The 22,560-nt window shown below is 46.4% G+C and overlaps 1 protein-coding gene across 2 annotated transcripts in view; it reads left to right on the top strand.

Moving 5' to 3' along the window:
• LOC142499857 (melanopsin-B-like) overlaps window positions 1–22,560 on the top strand; it is a 142,413-nt gene that overhangs the window by 110,195 nt on the left and 9,658 nt on the right. For both annotated transcript variants that reach the window (XM_075609881.1, XM_075609873.1), the window contains one exon: window positions 16,422–16,565. In XM_075609881.1, the coding sequence (XP_075465996.1) occupies window positions 16,422–16,565 (144 nt within the window). The remainder of the gene's footprint in view (window positions 1–16,421; window positions 16,566–22,560) is intronic.

Below are 22,560 nucleotides of genomic sequence, written 5' to 3'. Positions count from 1 at the left end.
TATTTCTACTCCTAGGATCAAACAAGCACCCTTTCTTACTAGGGGCTAATTTCAATGCGGCACATGCAAGTCTTGTAGACACATGAAACCCGCCACGTTTTTTCTTTCCGGCCCACAACAAAAGATTCAAAATAAATAACTTTATTAACTGTAATACTCAGTTTGTTGTTTATCTGTTAACTTGTGGGTGCGGAAAGAGATACAGTACGTGGGAAGGACATCAGAGCCCTAAAAAATAGAATCTTAGAACATCATTGGCTTATTAGGAATAAGGACACATCCGGTTTCAAAACATTTTTCTGAGTGCCATTCTGGTGTGGTCAAGAACTTTTCCTTTTCGGGGATTGAACAGGTCCATAGGAAGACAAGAGGGGGAGACCATGTGAACCTACTAGACCATAGGGAAGTGTTTTGGATCTTTACATTGAAAACACGCTTCCCTGTTGGGATGAATGAGGAGTGGAATCTTGGTCACTTTCTCAAATAGATTTAACAAGTAATTACAAAATGGTTACTTGTTTTATATTTATTTAAAAATATTTTTCATCATAACTTTATATATATTTCCCCCAAATATTACAATAATGAGAATCAAGATAAATTTAATTTAATTTTTGGAAGACCCTTCACTAGTGTATGTGTTTAGTTGAATGCATACGTACACTATATATGTGTATTCTTTATTGATTTGGGGATATTTTGCATATTTTGAAGTAATTTTTGCTCGTTTTATTTTTATATATATATTTTTTTTTCAGATATATATATTCATTCACTTTTCTGCACTTATATGCTTTTAGTTGTATGAGATTTTTTTTATCTATTAAGTTTTAAATTCATATTTAATTATTTAATAATAATATTCTTTTTTTCAGTTTTCTCCTTTTTTTTAGTCATATGCACACATTACATATATTTATTTATATTTATTAATTAATTGATGATTCATCAACAATAAGCTTGAGGTATATAGTTTTATACACACATTTTAATTTTAACTACAGTTTGTGCTTTATTTTTTATTTTTTCAATACCTTTAATTAGGTTTTTGTTGTGTAGTTGTGTTGCTATCTTTCTGCAATCCTTAGTGTTATTAATGTTATTATAGGGATTTATTTTTTTGTTTATATTATATTGATGTAGCCGTTACTATATTGCATAGTGTTTGGTAAATGCTTGTTTCATTTATGTTTATTTGGCCTCCTTATGATCAGTGATAGTGGACGTTTCTCCTCTCTGCCTGCTCTTGTAGCGGGGGGGGGGGGTTATGACTGCAGTCCTGAGTTTGGAGGCTTTGTATATGATTAATAGCTTTGCCTTTTTCTTTTTGATCCTTTTGTTGCTCCGTCTCCTTTTCTCTCGCAGAGCAGTGCTGACATCAAGGGACTTTACTGATTAGTGCACATGTGCTTTGGGATGTACGTTGTGACGTCATCATGCTGTTGTTGGCGCGAAACCGAGTACGGAATTAAGGTTTGAAAAGACTGCAGGACATTGTGATTTTAACTCCTTGATAAAGAACTCATAGTTCGAAACACGTGGGTGGTAATCCTCTATTCATTTGTTATTCCAATAAACCTTTTTGCATCTATTGGATCCTCTCATTAATTCTTCTACTGGGAGATTTCCCCAGATTTTCCAAGGCAAGTCATCAGATACTGGTGGCTACATCTGTAGATGGTGTCAGAAGGGGCAGGACTAGTACCCACAGAACAGGCAGATATAATGGGGGTGTTCATGACACTGCCCTGAACAGGGGTGGCCTTGGAAGGGGCGTGGGTGGTGAAGGCCGGTGAACAGTGTCCATGGCCAGTCCAGGTGGTGTGGGTTTACCATGGCTCCAGGTAGGTGGTATTGGGGTGGCATCAGGGGACCCAAGGATCTGGCGACCCCTTCCTCTGAGTTGGGTAAAGGGTAGTGGAGAGGTAGCAGAGAATAGTCCAGCACTCACCACTGGTTCCGGCCGAGGTTCCGCATCTTTAACAGGCGCCATCTTGTTGACGTCATCAGTGATGGACGATCGATCCCCAGGCTGGCACAGGTCCGGCGCCGAGAATGATGTTACGTCTGGCCGTGACGGAAGTGCATCACCCTCTGTGCACCGAACAGGGCCCGCCTGGCTCCTCGTCCACGTAGGCCGCAACAGGATCCAGGCTGAAATACGAAGAGGGTCCTTACCAATCCGCAGGTAGGAGACGTGCTCTAGCTCCACCGGATCCACCATGTTACGCCGGTGCTGCCCGCAGACCAGACCCGTCCCCTGTGCTGAGGTGGGACGTAGGGGTACACGCACCCGCAGCAAAGGGAGCGCGTCCAGAGTGTGGTGTTAGTGTTGCCAGGCCAGGTAAAGTAAGGAAGACAATACTTGCCGGTACCGGTAGAAGAGGAAGAGTAGTTATTGCCATTGCCAAGGTCAGGGATTGGAGAGTTGCGGAAGGTCGAAGGTATAATCCGTGTGTCAGGGATGCCAGAAGTCACGAAGTCCAAGTAGAGCCAAAGTCGAGATCCAGAGGGGGTAGTCGTCCAATTCGTGTCAATACCTGAGGAGTTACTGAAAGAGTAGTCAAATGCTTCCATACAGAACTATGACGAGCGACGAGTGATGGGAAGCACAGGCATAATAAGGCTGGGCAGGCCAATGGGAAAAGGGGGCAGGCCTGGAGAACTGCAAGGAGTCCTCCCTGATAGGAGGGAGGTGTTACAGCCCAGCTGAGTGTAGTCATTGATTTGCATGGAACTGTGTGATGCTTGGGGGCGAAGCCTCACTGCAGGAGCAGTGGTTAAAAGTGCTCTGTTAGGCGTGTGCTCTGTAAGCTGGGAATGCACGCGCATAACCTCTGGGGCTGGCGTGCGTGTGTGTGTGGATTCGGTGACTGATGCGCGTATGCACATGGGGTCAGTGACAGACGCACGTGTGCGCATAGAGCGCGGAGCTGGAGACACACGCAGAGGCTGCGGTTCAACAGGCACCTATTCGGTTGGTGCAATCCTGTGATGGCGAGGAGCCTGAGTGCCAGTGGCAGACAACGGAGGTATGTGGGAATTGCGCTGCAGGCGCTTGGACGCCTGAGTACCGACGGGAGGTGAGTAATGGTCGTGCTGACGGCACTGAGACACCAGATTCCTTACACACCACAGACGAGTCCTTCGCTGCTCCGGCATCTTCCTCGGGTGTGGGGCTCCTCGGGGCTACGGATGCAACACGGCCTGTTGAAGGGATGCCTCAGAATCCGGACTTTGCCTCAGGTTACCGGTAAATGATGGTCTCTCCACAGGTGGGTTGCGCACATCATCTTCTGAGGATGGTAATGACACCTCCGGGGGGGCGACGTCGGAAGCCACACACTCACTGGCGGCTATTGGCGCGGAGATTGCCTGCTCCCGCGCCGCCAAGGGAAGCGAACCCAACACCCCCGGAGCAGCTCACTCACCCTCCCGGGCATAAGGTTGTATGGGTTCCTGTCCTGGAACCGGCAGGGACATTTCGGCGGGCACCACAGTTGACACCGTGTGCATCCGAGCGAGATGGCTAGGTCACACAGGCCCACGATGTCATCCGAGGTGCATAGATTAGGGTAGGCCGCACCTAGGGGTGTGAGGGCCCGGTCATTGGCCGGGATCGGTACCTCTGGCACAGGGCTGGCAGGCCGATGAAGTAGGCCCAGCAGTGTTAACACTGCGCAGTGGGGCTAGCGTCGCCTCCGGGTAGCCGGCATTCCGGGCAGATAAACCTCAGGTGGTGCTGTCCGTTCACCGTGACTACCAGGTAGCCTCCTGGCAGGTGATGGCGAGGAGCCTGAGTGCCAGTGGCAGACAACGGAGGTATGTGGGAATTGCGCTGCAGGCGCTTGGACGCCTGAGTACCGACGGGAGGTGAGTAATGGTCGCGCTGATGGCACTGAGACACCAGATTCCTTACACACCACAGATGGGTCCTTCGCTGCTCCGGCATCTTCCTCGGGTGTGGGGCTCCTCCGGGGCTACGGATGCAACACGGCCTGTTGAAGGGATGCCTCAGAATCCAGACTTTGCCTCAGGTTACCGGTAAATGATGGTCTCTCCACAGGTGGGTTGCGCACATCATCTTCTGAGGATGGTAATGACACCTTCTCCGGGGGGCGACGTCGGAAGCCACATACTCACTGGCGGCTATTGGCGCGGAGCTTGCCTGCTCCCGCGCCGCCAAGGGAAGCGAACCCAACACCCCCGGAGCAGCTCACTCACCCTCCCGGGCATAAGGTTGTATGGGTTCCAGTCCTGGAACCGGCAGGGACATTTCGGCGGGCACCACAGTTGACACCGGACCACGTGTGCATCCGAGCGAGATGGCTAGGTCACACAGGCCCACGATGTCATCCGAGGTGCATAGATTAGGGTAGGCCGCACCTAGGGGTGTGAGGGCCCGGTCATTGGCCGGGATCGGTACCTCTGGCACAGGGCTGGCAGGCCGATGAAGTAGGCCCAGCAGTGTTAACACTGCGCAGTGGGGCTAGCGTCGCCTCCGGGTAGCCGGCATTCCGGGCAGATAAACCTCAGGTGGTGCTGTCCGTTCACCGTGACTACCAGGAAGCCTCCTGGCAGGTGAAAATTGGCAATCTCTAGTGCAGATATTTTCTCTTTAATGGATGAGGTAGTGTAGTCAGAGGATTGTACTATCTATTCTCTTGCTCAGCTCAGTGGAACTAAAGCGGGCAGTGTGTGGTTAGCCCCTCCCAGAGCAGGAACAGCCTCTGACTGGTTCTTTTTTTGGTGCCCCCCCCCCCCCTTATGTGGAATACAGAGCAAGGCATGTCTTGGCTCCGGTTGAGCCAGTCACAGTGGTGGGCAGGGCTTAACCTTGCCGCTGAAAGCTTGCAACTTGTTTTGCAGGAAAAGCTTGCAACTTGATTTGCAAGCCCATGCTGTCCCGTTTTTCAGGCGGGAACGCAATTTTGAGCAAATAGAACCATGCAGTGAGCTACAAGTGCAGGAGCCACCATTTTGAGCAGCAACAAAACAGTCCATGAGGGAGAAAAGGTACACAGAGTCCCTGGCGACACCTCAGGGGCCTGTTCCTTAAATTGAATTTTTAATTAAAGATGGTGAGGGTTACCACGCTCCCTGGATTTTCTGTCAGGTGCACCCCATCACAGTAAAACTTTAGGCAGTTAGAAGTGTACACGCTCCCTGGATTTCCCATCAGGGTGCACACCAACCACTGGTCTGAACTAAATGAAGGCTACACACTTCCTGGTTGTTTCCACATTGTACACCCCAACAGTCTCTTTTTCCTTATGAAGGTTATCCACGTTCCCTGGTACATTTCCTCAGGATACGCCCAACATAGTCCTTAGTTTTGGTAAGGGTGTAGGCAACCACCTCCCTGGTGTCGCCTCAGGGAGAGGGTCCACCCTTCCTTAGCCTAGAAAATGGGTGCCCAGGGTCCCTGGTGAAGCCTCAGGTGCCCGGCCCCTGCTTCTTCTGTGCTGCACTGTCCTGAAAACCTGCTCTGTTCTGCATCTCAGCAGCGCCTCCAATTGTAGCGCTGCTTCTCCCCCTCCCCCCTATGGGAGACCTGGCCTTTGCAACCGGTGTCATGGTGCTTCATACCTGTTAGGTTCCAGGAGATGCTGAGGGTCCACGTTGGTATGGGGATACAGGACAGGCTTTGGATGTCTTCAGGCTGTGTTCTTCTTTATCTGGTGCAACGCCTCGATTCACAGCAGGCTCCAGCATGGCTGGAGACAGTCCCCACTGTGAGAGTCACCATTCATATCCCTGGCCAATAGACTGTAGACTCAGGCAGGGGTATATAAAACAGGATCCTCTTTATTGCATAGCAATAATGTCCACTGCAGATACTATTACAGTGAATGCAGTCTGCAGAGTCCCTGGCCTCTGGATGGTGCCTGGCCTCTTCTCAGAATACAGGCCTTGCCATCCTGCTTGTTATTCTCTTCAGCACCCTACGGGGCTGAAAGCATGTCTGAATCCCAGCAGGGAGAGACTTGGACTGACTATAATTTGGAGCTGCTTTCTCCCTAGTGCTGAGGGGAGGGCACAAGGTATGCACCCGGATTGGCTGCACACAGACCAAGTTCCAACTCCACCCCTGGCACACACGAGGCTGCCTGAGGGTGGGGGAACCCCAAGATGATAGCCTGCCACAGCCTGCAGCTATCAGGACTTACATAACAGGGAGGGGCAGAAAGATAGCCAGAACCAGCCATGGCTACACGTGTGTGTGTGTGTTCATTAAATAAATTGAAACCTACAGAGGTATTGAGCTTCTAGCAGAAAGTTTGGAGATCTTGTTTTCATGAGAATGCTTCTGTCTGCTGCAGTTAATCAACAGCTGCTTGCTTCTAGCTAAATACAGCACAGATTGCAATACACAACAAAGCAAGTGCTAAAACTGAGCACAGGCTGGAGAAAGGAGTTTTTACATTTATTGTGGTATTAATAAGAGAGGACATCAAGTCATGTTTAATTAGTCTTTTAGCTTGCAATGTTAAAGTAGTGATTACTTATCTGTAAATATGAGAGAAAAAACTTAGCCATAATGTCAGTCTAGTCTTTTCTTTTAATGTAGATTCCTTGGGGCGTATTCATTAAAATCACCGAAGTGCATTTCCTGGTATGAAAATAACCTTTTTTGCACAGGTTTCTATCTCGCATTAAAATCCATAATTTTTTAAGCAGTTTGGTTCAGGCTATACAAATGAGACAAAATGCTGAAAGTAATTTGAATCAATAAAATAATGAAAACTAAATATGTTGAATTCAATACAACTTTATGTGTGCGTAATGGCAGACTAGATTGACGTTATGGCTAAGTTTTTTCTCAATATTTACAGATAAGTAATCAGTATATATATATATATATATATATATATATACATATCAGTATATATATATGTAGCCCTTGTTCCCCCGTAACTAAAGGGGCTACCCAGAAGGGTAGGAAAAAAGGCAGAGCACTGCCAAAAAAACGGAGGAGGCTCACATATGAAAATAAAAGTTATTTATTAGATAAGTGAATCATAACTGACCCCTCAGTAGGCAACAACGCAACACACCTGCACGTTTCGGGCGACATGCCATTTAAGGTGTAATTGCTTAGAATACAGCCGGTGTATAAATACAGATCCAGACCGCGCCAATGAGGGACGTCACAACTCCACATCCAATCAGATTAGCGCTCCTTCTACCAAGAAATCTGATTGGTTGAAGTGCTATTTCAATACAAAAAATGTATTCAAACAATATCGGCATACATGAATACCCAAATGATTGTTCATACATGGAGACAAATACGTTTCAAGTAAACATAGACCACAATAAAACAAACTTTATTTATGCTATATCGGAACAGACAGCTCTCTACAATAATAAAAAGAGATTTGTGACGTCAGTCACTGAGCATCAACATATAAATTAATACTAAATAATTAAAAATCAAAAATCAACAAAGAATAATAATAATAACTTTATGAAAGAATACCTTTTACCAAAAGAAAGAGTTAAAAAAATCAATTGAAGAAATCTATATTCAAAAATGAAAAAAACAAACAGAAATTAAAATCAATTATTGGTGAGGTAAATGCATTAATACATAATTAACCTAAGGACAATCCAATATGGGTCTGTATATTCTGTATATTGTCCCCTTTCAGTCTGGTCAAAAAGGCATGATTATATATACTCTCAGAAACAAAATCCAACATGTACTGTATATAGAAATATAATACTGTATTAACAAAAGCTTCAAGTGTGTATCTCATTAATTAATCAAGACATTCTATAAGAAGTGCACATCCCATGTATAAGAGACAGGATAATGATAACCCATATATTCCACGGTGGTAACCGGGTATATCCGACCCAGTCTCTGGCCGACCTTAAATGGTACCGTCTGAGGGGAGATGTTTTGGATAGTCACCATAACTCTCCACTCCCGTATCTCTGGAACCCTCTCTTGATGTTCTACGTGGTTGTAGTCTCAAGAGAGAAGTACCGATCGCCTTCGTCACGTTTCAAATAGGCAGTGACTGCTTCCATGCGCCTCACTCCCTTGATGGAATCTCGATCAACCCTTCCATGTGATTGAAGATTTCTCCATAATCCTCTTCGGCCGCGACCCTGTAGCACTCTTCTTTGTGCACCGTATTAATCCGTAGGGAAGATAGGGGTAGTTCACCTGCTTCGTGAAGATACATCTGGATCACTGTCCACTCCACATCGGCGTTGAACCCCAGTATAATTGGTGAACTTGGGTGTTCCCGAGGCTCGAGACATATCAGGGCCTCAACGTCCATAGGATTAGTCTTGTTGGTGTTTAACTGCACAATAGTTGACCGTACTTGTAGCACACCATTGATAGGGTCGTCTTCCTGGCTGAGACCCACAGCTTCATTCTCTCGGCCGACTGCATGGGCAGATGTTTTAAGTGCTGGTCATAGAAAGGCTGGTAGATGATTGTCACCTGGGATCCTGTATCCAGCAAGGGCGAGAAATATATGCCTTCCACTAGGACTCTTATGATGGCGACTGGCCCCACCCTACTGTAGGCGTCTTGTTTAAATGTTTTGTCTGTACTGGGCTCTGAAACGTTCTCCGGTACGTTCTCCGGTACTGTGGGGAGTGATTCCATAGCCTGTACAGTGAAGGATGATGCTCCAGTGGCAGGTCTTTTGGGATTTGAACAGTCGTGTGTGAAATGACCGTGTCCACCACAATTGTAGCAGCGGACAGCACGGTTGGCATCAGGGTCAGGATAAGGTTCCAGCCTTCTAGGCACCCGGGTCTGTCTCCGTGGGTTTTTGAATCGATGCCCCCTTTGTCTCCCCTGTTTGACTCCTTTGAGGGAGTCGCATGTCTCTCTCCCTTGGCAGAGTCGCGAGACGTTCTGGAATGATGGTCTCTTGAACTTGCACTGTATCCATTAGTTCTTCAAAAGAAAGTGGAGGTTCTGCAGAAAGGGTGCAACTGATACATATAGAAACCGGGTGCATAGGCAATGCGCCCTGCAGAAGTTGCTGGAGTCCATAGGACCAACTGGATCCAGCGGATTAACTCTGACACGTCTTCTCCCTCGGCTTGCATGAGGACAAGGAACCAGGCCAGTAGAGATATGGCATTGTCTGGAATGCCATAGGTCTTGGTTAGAGTCTGTATTAGTGCTTGTGTATCAACATTGGGGTAATAATAATTGGAGAATTGCACCATATGAGCAGCTAGCGGCCACAGGCACTCTATGATTCAGTGCTGCTTTACGGCATTGGGGAAGGGCCATACAGGGAGCACTTGCACCGCATGATCCCTCCATTCTTCGAAGTCTGCCTCTCCAAGGAGCGTAGGCCGGGTCCCCGAGAAAGTCTTGAGCTTACTGTATTGGTAGGACTGGGATGACTGTGTCAGGGCTTCCACAAGTTGAGGTAGAGTTACTCCCAATGCTGCGTACCCTGGGGACAGGGGTTGGTGTGATTATGGCTTTGGGCAAGGGGTGAGCCCTAGACTGGCTGGTGCTCTCTGAGGCTGTAGGAGCATCGCAGGGTCTCGGATCGGAGAGGTGCCTCCAGCGGGGTCCCGGGACTGAAAATCACCCTGGGTAGGAGGGGCATGGAATAGAGTAGTGAGCACCCTTTGAGCAAAATGTCGTACTTCCCCGGAGTGTAGGAGGAATGCTGGGTTTCCGCTTGAATAGTGTACTTTGTAAGGAAAATTAAACTGCCCCAATCAAGCCCTAAAGTTCTCCTCACTAGAACATTTAGAAACTTTAACCCACAACAGTTTCTGGCTGACCTTACCAACTGCCCTTGGCACAGAATCGATTTAATTCCTGACCCTGATTCTGTGCTCGACTATTTCCCATCCGAGTTCTTAAAACTCTGTGATACCCATGCTCCACTACACAGAATAAGGGTACGGGGTGCTCACCTTCCATGGGTTACACCTGACTTTATAGCACTCTACCAGTTCAGGGATGCCTTGTGGAAAAAAACACAAAATAACTGGCACTACCAAGGATCTCAATCACTACAGATGCCTGCGGAACAAGGCATGCAAAAGCACAATATTACTCAGACAATCTCCTCCAGAACACACCAAACCCAGCTAACTTCTGGAAGGTTATCAACAACATATTCCAGCCTTCTAACCATCAACACCCAAGTAATATCACTAGGGGCGATATTACTCTGACAAACCCCACCAACATTGCAAATACATTCAATGATTACTTTGTGGGGTGTGCTACTAACTTATTAGCAAAACGCAACCCAAACCACAAACCTGAATCTCATCCTGGGAGTACCCATATAGCCGCACCCCCTCCCAACATTGCCCACAATTTTCAATTTGGCCCAGTATCCGAATAGGAGATTACACAAGCGCTTCTCAAATTAAAACTAAGCAGCCAATGTGGACCTGACTAACTACAATCTAGGTTCCTAAGACTTGGTGCCCCAGCAATTGCCAAAACAATTGCTTCCATAGTCAACTCTATCCTGTCTGCTGGCCATATCCCTAAGACCTGGAAAGCTGTCAGAGTTGTCCCAATCTTCAAAGTGGGGACAAAAACACTGTCTCAAACTACAGACCAATCTCCCTTCTCCCAATCCTATCCAAAGTCATGGAAAAATGTGTCCACTCCCAATTAAGCGATTACTATAACAAAACAAATTTCCCTAGCCAATTCCAATCTGGCATTCACCCCAAACACTCTACCGAAACTACCCTGCTAAAAGTTTGCAATGAAATCCAGTGTGGAATGGAACGGGGTCAACTCACTGGTGCAGTATTCCTAGATTTTGCAAAGGCTTTTGATACTGTTGATCATGCTATCCTGCTCAAAAAACTACATAGCTCTGTAATAGGGAAGCATGCTTTAAACTGGTTTCAGTCCTACCTATCAGGTAGATCCCAACATGTGTCCATGTCTGGCTCTAACTCTAACCCCCTGGATATCACCTGTGGCGTCATGCAAGGCTCTGTTCTGGGGCCCCTACCCTTCTCAGATCTCCATCAATGATCTTCCCACAGCTTGTCAGGAAGCCTCAATACAAATGTATGTAGATGACACAATCCTATATGCACACAGCCATAGCCTCTCTGACCTTCAACACATACTTCAGTCTGACTTTTTCAGACTCGAAAACTGGATTTCCCAAAACAAACTGTTTTTAAACACTGACAAGACTGTAACAATGGTGTTTGGGACCAAGACTACATTTTTAAAGCTTCCAGCGACTGAGCTCCAGATTAGAACCAACACTAACACCACCCTAACTCCTGTTACTAGTTTTAAATACCTGGGCATATGGTTTGACTCCCACTTAACATTCGGGATGCACATTGATACCCTGACAACCAAGACCTATGCCAAACTAGGGGTACTTTACAGGAACAAATCCTCCCTAAGTCTCCTGGTCAGAAAACGTATCGCACAGCAGATGCTAATGCCAATTATTGACTATGGAGACATAGTATATGGCTCGGCACCTCAAACCCACCTTAGCAAACTTAACACCCTCTACAACTCAATTTGTCGTTTTGTTCTCCATTGCAACTATAACACACATCACTGCGAAATGCTCAAAGAACTAGATTGGTCATCACTCGAGTCTAGGTGCAAAGTTCACCTTTCCTGTCTTGCCTTCAAATTCTTTATGGGCAAGCTACCCAGCTACCTGAACAAGCTCCTCACCCCTACCACATGCAGCACCTATCACCTGAGATCAGACTCCAAAAGACTGTTCATGGTCCCAAGGCTCAACAAAGTATTCGGCCGCTCCTCCTTCTCTTACCGTGCACCCCAAAACTGGAACAACCTACCAGACTCTTACATCCACCACCAGTCTACGTTCTTTCAAATCTAAGGCTGTCTCACATTTTAATCTGGTCTGTAACTGTTTCATACGCCCATAATATAAATTATCTTTAACTGTGCATGCAATGTCTTGTATATAATGTATACCCTGCTCATTATGTAACTGTATTTGTAACCACGTATTATTTGTCTTAACTCTGTGCCCAGGACATACTTGAAAATGAGAGGTAACTCTCAATGTATTACTTCCTGGTAAAATATTTTATAAATAAATAAATTGGAGGAGAGTTTTGGACTGGAAGTCGCTATGGGCAATGACAGTTCTGAAAGATGACCGGGCAGCCTGGGGGCATGGCTCCTGGAAAGTGTAGTGGGCGTATCGTCCTCACGTACCTCGTGGCTGGTCGCCATTATGAGGATGTTCCGGTATAACGTGGGGTCCCACTTCCGGCCTATTTGCTGTACTTTAGCAAAACCTGAGAGGGGCCTGAGGCAGTCAAGGACTTCTCAAGGGGTGGTGTTAGAAGGCACACCCCCCACTGCGACAAAATGGCGGGGAGACTCATTGAGTTGCAGGGCCCAGTCACGGACCTGTTGCTTAGAAGGGGAGAAAACATTTGGTTTGCAATTTGCACTACTGATTTGGGCCCCTAGGTCTGAATCTCAGCAGCACCTCCAAATGTAGCCCTTGTTCCCCAGTAACTAAAGGGGCTACCAGTACTGCCATTGCCTTTATGCTTTCTGAAGGCCTGAGCCTTTGCCACTGGTAGCCTGGGGTTATAATGTGTTCGTCTTGGTGCAGCGTCTCCACCTGAGAGGGATCCCATCGTAGAAGGATAAGCCCCTCACAGGAACAATGTAAACAGTAATACCACACACGTAGATAATAACAACCTTTACTGAACATATATCACAGTACTCTGTACCACACAGTATATATATATATATATATTCTGTGGATGTTGGGAAGGGGTTTTTCTTTACCATGGAAAGGATCCTATGATCATCCACCACTATTGTCTTCCGTGGAGGTCCGGGCCTTTTTGTGTTGCAGAGCTCACCAGTGCATTCCTTTTTTTCTCAGAATGTACCAAGCTGTTGATTTGGCCACTCCTAATGTTCCTGCTATCTCTCTGATGGATTTTCTTTTTTTTTGCAGCCTAAGGATGTCCTGTTTCACTTGCATTGAGAGCTCCTTTGACCGCATGTTGTGGGCTCACAGCAACAGCTTCCAAATGCGAATGGGAACGCGAATGCGAATGCTACACCTGGAATCAACTCCAGACCTTTTACTTGCTTAATTGATTATTTATTTTATTTATTTATAAAATATTTTACCAGGAAGTAATACATTGAGAGTTACCTCTCGTTTTTAAGTATGTCCTGGGCACAGAGTTAAGACAAATAATACGATGATGAAATAACGAAGGAATAGCCCACACCTGTCCATGAAATAGCTTTTGAGTCAATTGTCCAATTACTTTTGGTCCCTTAAAAAAGAGGGGGCTACATATTAAAGAGATTCCTAAACCCTTCCTCCAATTTGGATGTGAATACCCTCAAATTAAAGCTGATAGACTGCACTTTAAGTCCATATTCATTATTTAACTGTAACTTGAATTTATTTTGGTATACAGCCGAAATAACAAAACTTGTTTCAGTGTCCAATTATTTCCGGACCTAACTGTATATATATATCGAAAACAACAAAAAGACAAACAAATCAAAAGACAAGCCTGCAACTAACTAGAAAAAAATAACACAAAATTACTTAAATCAATAGATGAAATTATACTGATAAATAAGTAACAGCCTAATGACGATGCTGGGGACAAATATCAATGAATACCAAAAGAAGAAAAAAAGAAAAGGTAGCAAAAAGGGACACCTTTTCTTTTCTTCTTCTTTTGAGATATATATATATGAAACAAATACAAATCAGCGCTAGGACTCGCACAAAAGGTGAATATTAATATAAATGTGAATAAATAAAATACGGTGATCTATATAAATAAATGTCAGGTAGTGATCAAGGAAAAAAGGCCTACAGGATGCAGCTCTAATGAGGATATGCCTATCCTATGTGAATAGAAAAAAGAGAAGAAAAAAGCGCAATCCTATATAGCAGTAAAAAACTGGATAATTTATTTTAAGGCAAGAAAAGCTTAGTTACTGGACATACAGATAAAAACACAATACAGGTAATAACAAAACACAATTAAGAGAGGTATTATATGAGGAGAAATAAAAAAATGGTGTATATTCCAAAAAAATGTCCAATAGATCTATTGTAGAGGCGTAACAATTGCTGCAGAAGATAAGTCACTCTAATTCGTTGACAATATACTGTATATAGCAACAAATGAGGAGTATATGATAGCTGTATAAAGTGGGTAGGTATTGGTATAATACAGTTGCAGTAGCGGGCTGATAGGTGTCTTCCATATGAAGGATAATTGAATGACAACAGATATTGACAGAAAGGGGATAGGGGAACGGTCTCACCAGATAGTGTATCCGCGATGAACCGCAAGGGGTCTCCGCGTCCCTCCGTCAGCTGCACTGGCGAAAACACGCTATAAGGTAACCAAGTGATTCTGATTTGGGTAACACTGGAGACGTCGTCCTGCTTCCTGTATTCCCCCCATCCACAGCCACAAATCTACAATCTTAAACGGTTGCACAACAAATTGTGTGATCTCTGATGTATCAGGAGAATGTCAGACTCAGCCACATAGAAACCAAAACTGCAGACTTCTCTTTGTCTAACCGGCATGAACTTGAATTATTCTCTCAAATCCTCACTCGTTACTCAGCACTCCTCCCACAAACAGCTGTTTGACACAGTGACGTAAACCAACGCGTTTCGCCAGCTGTTGCGCCGACTTCTTCAAGAGTATATATATATATATGTGTGTGTGTGTGTTCATTAAATAAATTGAAACCTACAGAGGTATTGAGCTACTAGCAGAAAGTTTGGAGATCTTGTTTTCTTGAGAATGCTTCTGTCTGCTGCAATTAATCAACAGCTGCCTGCTTCTAGCTAAATACAGCACAGATTGCAATACACGACAAAGCAAGTGCTAAAACTGAGCATAGGCTGGTGAAAGGAGTTTTTACATTTATTGTGGGATTAATAAGAGAGGACATCAAGTCATATTTAATTAGTCTTTTAGCTTGCAATGTTAAAGTAGTAATTACTTATCTGTAAATATGAGAGAAAAAACTTAGCCATAAGTCAGTCTAGTCTTTTCTTTTGATGTAGTTTCCTTGGGGCGTATTCATTAAAATCACAGAAGTGCATTTCCTGGTATGAAAATAACCTTTTTTGCACAGGTTTCTATCTCGCAATAAAAACTGTAATTTTTTAAGCAGTTTGGTCCAGGAAGATTTAAGAAAAGAGACGGATTCACTGAGGTAAATATAATACTAAAATATCAAGTAAAAAGGAAATATCCAAATTTACAGCATAGAAAACATTGGCGAGTTAATACCGGCGAAACCAGGCGCTGGTGTTGCATTGTAATTTGTGTCCAGTTAGGAAGTAGACTGTCCACGTGGTTCCCAAAGAACAGTAAGTGACGTCAGAGACTGCTCAACCAATCCCTGCATGTTTCTTACTTGAGTGCTTGGTCAGGGGAGGAGCCGAAGAGACGTCTGCCAGAGTATATTTCAAGCTCTACATTGGCTAAGGCCGAGCTCATACACTCTGCTTGCTTGCGAGAGTGCAAGCTCCATCCATGCCGCGCTGCTGTAACACAGGAGCTCTGTGCTCATAGTGTTGCAGGCGTTTGGGGACGTGGCAGAGGTCATTGGCTGAACCAGATCACGTGATGCTGACGTCACGCGGCTGTCGTCTGAGAAGACAAAATGTATTGTCGTCTCAAAATTCTGCCACGTCAATGTGCTACGTCGTCGGCAGGCGCGCAGGCACTTGACTAACTACTATAGCCAAGTACTGCATCACACCTGCCGTGCGCGCGCACGTAGCGACGCTAGCGGCATAAACTCGGCCTAAAATATAATACAATCTATAAGTATTAAATAAATTATGAATGCAATAATGAGGAAAGAATACAAGATACTACATATGCAATAAAATCATAGTGTTGTGAATAGGTAAATACTAAGAGAAAAAAAAAATATATATATATATATATATATATATATATATACTGTATATGAAAAAATACATATACATGTATAGAGATTTGAATATATCATGTAGTATAGATATAATTTTAAATTATAATTCAAATTGATATCTAGTACATTAAATCATCATGAAATTAGGATGAATTAGTGCACAGTAGACCATACTGTACTCTGCGTAGGGAGATAGCTACATCTGAGCTATCTGGGAGACATGCTAATGTAAATATGTAAAATTTAAAAAAAGTTCTCTTGTTTTCTATATATGTTTTTTAATTCTATGGAGAGACATCTCTCTGGCTTTGCTAATGACATGGAGTCCTGAAATAGATCTTAGCTTTGATGTTTTAATAACACGTGTAATTAGTATGACAAGCTGTATTTGTTTTATTACAGTACTTACATGTTGTAATGACGCACAACAGCCTTTGTATGTATGCTATGTTTATTTTGTGTTTAGGTGTTGAGTGATGTGGAGCAGTATCCAGTTTGCGAGAGTATGTATTTGCAAAGAAGCAACTCATTCTCAACAAGCCTTAAGCAAGAACAGAAAGGAGAGCTTCTTGGGAAGGCCTGGAGCTGCAATGCTCTACCTGAAGATAAGGTATAGTTTGGTTACAAGTGTTTCATTAGGGGTGATGGAATTCCAAAGGTTTTTGTACTAAAATGCATGTTTAATATGTTCCCAAAGGTTCCAGGTATAATGAATGCCTCGGTTAGTTACATTTACACTAAGAGGAGTCGCTTTCCAGCAATTGCTTATGTACAAAAACAAGAGTTTATCTAAAGACTCTTCACTTGGCCCCATACAGGCAGAAAAGAGACAGTGACAAAAAATGATAAATGATGATAACAGCAAGATTATACCCTTAGGCAATGTATACTTTAGCTAAATTCAGGATCCAAATTTCTATGTACAGCTCAACCCCGTTATAGCGCGATCCTCGGGGGCCACCCGATCCAACCGCGCTATAACCGGGGTCGCGCTAATTAAAATAAAATGAAAAAATGGCTGCCGCGTGCCCGATCGGTGGGAGGGGGGAGGAGAGGAGGGAGGCGCCGGCAGCCCTGCAAGTCCCCCAGCCCTACATGTCCCCCAGCAGCCATCGTAACTCCCCTCGCACTTCCCCCAGCAGCCACCATAACTCCCCTCGCACTTCCCCTAGAAGCCACCGTAACTCCCCCCGCACTTCCCCCCAGCAGCCACCGTAACTCCCCTCGCAATTCAATAAGCAGCCTCACTTCCCCCCACCAGCCCCACTCCGATCCTCCCGCCAGCCCCGCTCCTATTCCCCCGCCAGCCACACTCGATGCCAGCCCTGCTCCGATAACCCCCCCACAAACCCCGCTCCAATCACCCCCCCACCAGCCATGCTTCAATCACCCCCCACCAGCGCCACTCTGATGCCAGCGCCGCTCAGATCCTCCCCACCAGCCCCGCTCTGACCCCCGCCAGCCCCGCTACGATCTCAGCAGTCGACAACAAAGGTAGGGAGGGGGAGTGGGAGTAGGGGGGCTGTGTGTGTTTGTTGTGTGTGGTTTGTGCAGTGTGCTGTGCGTGTGTGCAATGTAATGTGAATGTGTGCTGTGAGTGTGTGCTGTGAGTATGTGCAGTGTGTGCCGTGTGCTGTGAGTGTGTGCCGTGTGCTGTGAGTGTATGCAGTGTGCTGTGAGTGTGTGCAGTGTGCTGTGAGTGTGTGTTAGTGTGCAGTGAGTATGTGTAGTGTGCTGTGAGTGTGTGCAGTGTGCTGTGAGTGTATGCAGTGTGCTGTGAGTGTGTGCAGTGTGCTGTGAGTGTGTGCAGTGTGTGCAGTGTGCTGTGAGTGTGTGCAGTGTGTGCAATAAAAAAAACTTTTTTTGTTTTTTTTTATTCGGGTCCACGCTCAAACCGCGTTATAAGCGGATCCACATTATAGCAGATTGCACTATAACGGGGTTGAGCTGTATATATATTTTTAATAATATAGAAAAAAGAATAGAAAGAGATTACAGAAAGCGGGGAGATGAGGAACATGACTGTAGAGGGAGAGGGGGTTGGCCCGGTATAAAAGGGGTTGCACCCCATATATGACCTCACCAGGGAGGCAAGGGGTTAACTGGACTGCGGTCCAGGAATGTGGCTTACACCTTGTCATGTCAGGAAAATGTATGTTCCCCTGTTCCCATGTTTCATTATAATCCTGTATTTTAAAATGTTTTAAAGTGCATTTCTGTATCTCCGGTTCTGGAGGTCGCAGAGAGTTGAAATTTGGCCAATATGTAGAGTCACTGTAGGCATTAAAAACTGGCAAATTTCGACCCACTGGGCCCACCAGAACAGAACTTATTAATATGTGAAGATATTAAAGTGTATATGGTATTTTGGATCTGCTCTGAAAATGCAGACTCCATCAGCTATGCTAATAGGTCAGGAAGGGCAGACGGATGATTTAGCATAAGCCCTGTGATCAAAAGTTAACTGCCCTGATTGTTTACACTAGGAACCAAGTACTGATCAAAAGACTCTGCCACTCTAACTGTTTACCTGAGGGCGGAGAAGCATCAAACAGGAGTGGTTTGTAAGTGTTATATCTACACCTACAAACAATGAAGATCCTGCCAGATACTTCATCTGGTAGACTGGTCGTCGCCCCTGATTTAATTATGGGGCTACAGAAATAAGACCCTGAGAGTCCCAGTACGCATGGGCTAACTAGCTGGGGGGCATGGGTTAAACTGTGTTTCCACGTTAGGAATTGGATACAGATAATTGTTCACCAATAGTCTGTATTCAATGTTAAGAATAGGGTTACAAAGGTATATAAACTGTGTCAACCCTACAGTTTTTGTGGTTCTTCTGATTTCCTCTTGAATGTCACCGGATTGCTGGAGAATTGCTAGCTGATACTTCTCCATTCCCCAACCCTAAGTAAGTGTTACCTTCTTGCCTGTTAATTGTACTATATTGCTGTGTTCACATTTTTAAGGAATAAATATATTTTATTATATCTAAGCCTCGTTCAGTTCAACCCAGATATTTGGTGTTTATTATATCTTGTCATAAGTTACCGTGACAAGCATATAATTAACTGGTGGCAGCGGCGGGATTGAACTGAACCTGTATTACAGTGTACTGCGGGACCCTGTAATATAGTGGGAACTCGAAGGGAATTGCGAGTTCCTGGGACTAAAGATATTGAACACACAGTAGTGCAACAGTTAACATAAGTTGTACCACCACCTCACTGCTGCGACCGTGAACCATGAGCGAGGCTGAAGGCTCATCCAACATGAGGACCCGAGCTCAGCTGAAGGACAAGTGCCGTGAATATGGACTGCCCTATGAGAACCAGGAGGTCGCAGACATGGTTGACGCAATCGGTGACTTTGAAGCCCGGCTTGCAGAGCCTCAGGATACGGCTCAGCTTGCCCTTATATAGCCACCCGGAGATCAGGGAAGGAACCCAGTGCCGGGGCGGTGGAATCTCGGGGAGGGAACGAGTGGACCTCCCAGGAGCAGTGCAACAGGAGGGGTACTGGTTGCTGTGGCTACCAGCCTGTTCACCCCTGAAATGTTGGCACTGATTACTGCGTGAGGTGACAGAGGGACACCGGAGGAGCGGCTGCAGTTTATCACTATGGCAGTGAACAGACCCGCTTATTGCCCCCCTGTCCAACCCAACAAAGATGAACTCAAACTGGATCAGCACAGTCTCACCAAGTTCGTGGAACGTACCGATCAGATCGACAGTTTTCTAAAGAACTTTGAAACACAGTGTCAGCGGTACATAATGCTTCCCCAGCATCGGGTTGCACGTTTGGACCCCTTACTGTCAGGCTTGGCTAAGCAGACGATGATGGCGCTTCCAGATGAGTATGCTGATGACTATGATCACCTGAAAGAACTGTTACTGTTTCAGTACGGTTTTACCCCTGAAGCCTACCGGGGTAAATTTCGGCAGGAAGAGAGGCAGCCCCTGGAGTCCTATGTTACTTACGTGACCCGCATGGCTTTGTACGGGATACGTTGGGTGGAGGGCTATGAGGCACGGACTTACCAACGCCTGCTGGACCTCATCTTTCAGGAGCAGCTCATGCAGCAGTGCCCGCCAGCGGTGAGGGCTTGGGTGTACGACAAGAAGCCCAAGACTTACCAGGAGGCGGCGAGGCTTGCAGACGACTATGTGGCCAGCCAAGCCCTGATGCCCACCAAAGCAGTAGCCAAGGTGGCGGTGGTGGCGGCACCGGCCAAAAAGACTGCCAATACCCCCCAATGGACGCCAGCGGGCAGCAGTGCACCGAAGGCGGGGGAGCTCCGGATTGTCCAGAACCCCTGCATTCCGGCGGACCCCATTAGGGGCAATGCACCCCAGCTGCGAAGCCGGTAGCCCGCGTGCGGGTGGCTTCCACCAAAGACTCCGGACCGGTCATGGAACCAACTCCCAGCAAGACGTCCCATGCCCTACCTGTCCTGGTTTCATCGGTGCCTATAGCCAGGAGTGGAGGACATCTCAGAGCGGACCTGCAGAAGACGGACGGCCGGAGCAGACATCTCACCCCGGTCACAGTCGGTGACCGGCAAGCAGTCGGCTTGATGGATTCAGGAGCTGCAGTGACCCTGGTCCGACCTGATATGGTCCGGCCAGAGGAATTACTCCCAGGCCCTGGGATACAGATCACTGTGGCCGACGGAGAGCCACGTTTCCTGCAAGTAGCCAGAATCTTTTTGGATTGGGGGGAGGGCCAGGGTGTGCGGGAGGTGGGGGTTTTACCCGCTTTGGATGCTGAAGTTCCTCTTGGCAACGATCTGGGTCCGATGACCTGCACCTACGACCGAGTGCCCAAACCTGCTGCAGTGGTGGCGGTTACCTGGAGCCAGACAGCGGCAATGGCGGTGGTGCCAGTCCCCCAGCCTTTGGGACCAACGTTAGCGGAGGCAGCAGAGGAGCCCAGGGAGGTAAGCCAGGATCAGTTGCAACCACAGCCTGATTTGCTGTTTCCCCTCACTCTTCCCCATTCTCCGGACAATGACATGACTGGGGGTGGCCAGAATTAGGAGCCCAGTTTAGGGAGGCAGTGAAGACAGACCCTAACCAGGGCCGGCGTGAGACTTCGGGCATCCGAATCTCAGGCAGGGGAAGGCACTGAGCACTGCCTATGGTATAAGGGACTCCTGTATAGAGAAGAAGGGAACCCAGGGATAGAGGAGTGATTGACCAGTAAGCAACAGCTAGTAGTGCCCCAGGGGTACCGACAGCAACTGTTATGGGTAGCTCACTCTATTCCGTTAGCGGGACATCAGGGGGTCAACAGAACACGAGCCCGGTTATTACAGCGTTACTACTGGCCGGGGGCATCTCGAGATGTGGGCAATTTCTGCTGCGCTTCTGATGCCTGCCAGCGAGTGGGTAAGGCGGGCGACCGTGTGAAGGCACCCCTGAAACCCCTACCGATAATAGGGGAACCCTTCCAGAAAGTAGCGATGGATCTTGTAGGACCCCTTATGATTCCTAGCAGGTCAGGGAAGCGCTACATCCTCACGGTGGTGGATTTTGCCACCCGCTACCCTGAGGCGGTAGCGCTTGGCACCATAGATGCCAAGACAGTGGCAGCAGCTTTGCTGAACATTTTTTCTAGGGTAGGTTTTGCTAGTGAGATCTTAACTGATCAGGGGTCGCAGTTCATTAGTGAACTGTTACATTGTCTCTGGGATGCATGCGGTGTACAGCACCGGCGCACTACCCCTTACCATCCCCAGACAAACGGATTATGTGAGAGGTTTAATGGTACTCTGAAGCAGATGCTTCGGATCTTTATAGAGGCGGAGGGGAAAGACTGGGAGATTCATTTACAGCACTTGCTGTTTGCCTACCGAGAGGTACCGCAGGAATCTACAGGCTTCTCCCCCTTCGAGCTACTATATGGCCGCAGGGTACGTGGACCTCTGGACCTATTCGGTCAGGGATGGGAAGGGGAGGCTACTGCTACTGATGCTTCAGTGATCCAGTATGTAGTAGATCTCCGAGACCGGTTAGAGATGCTCATGGGGGTGGCCCAGGACCACCTCAGGGCCGCTCAGACCAAGCAAAAGCAATGGTATGACCGCAATGCCCGTGTGGACGGACGTTCACAGAGGTACACAATTGGAGGCTTTTATAAGGTGAAATTATAATAAGGCTTTATTGTGCCTTTTTCTTTTCATCAGGAAATCATCCAAACACAGTGGGGGGGGGGGGGGGACAAAGCTTAATTCACTTGGGAGTGTTTCTAGTGAAATACCATGCAATTCACAACTCCTAGTTAAGCAGGTCTCCCAGCCCCAAACACATAGTATGACATAAGCAGATATAAGAAGTCTCTTTAGAATGAAAGTCTTATCTGTTAGCTGCTGTAGAGTAAGCTTCTCTGCTCTCCTGGAACCGCACCCGTGCGTGCACAGAAAATTAGCATCCAGATTTAGAAGTCTTATTTGGTGTCTTGCAATCAGCTATGCTGGGCAGAGCTCAAGACCGGTCAGCTCCAGAGATGTGTGTTCTCTCCAAAGGTCAGCTCTCATTCAGAGCTAAGGAGTCACTTCCTGTCTCAAAGGCAGGCTTTTTCTACCACCGCTAATCAGGCAG

The sequence above is a fragment of the Ascaphus truei genome, chromosome 1 (genome assembly GCF_040206685.1).
Source record: "Ascaphus truei isolate aAscTru1 chromosome 1, aAscTru1.hap1, whole genome shotgun sequence".
In the NCBI taxonomy this organism is placed as follows: domain Eukaryota; kingdom Metazoa; phylum Chordata; class Amphibia; order Anura; family Ascaphidae; genus Ascaphus; species Ascaphus truei.
This window is presented reverse-complemented; position numbering and strand designations above follow the sequence as displayed.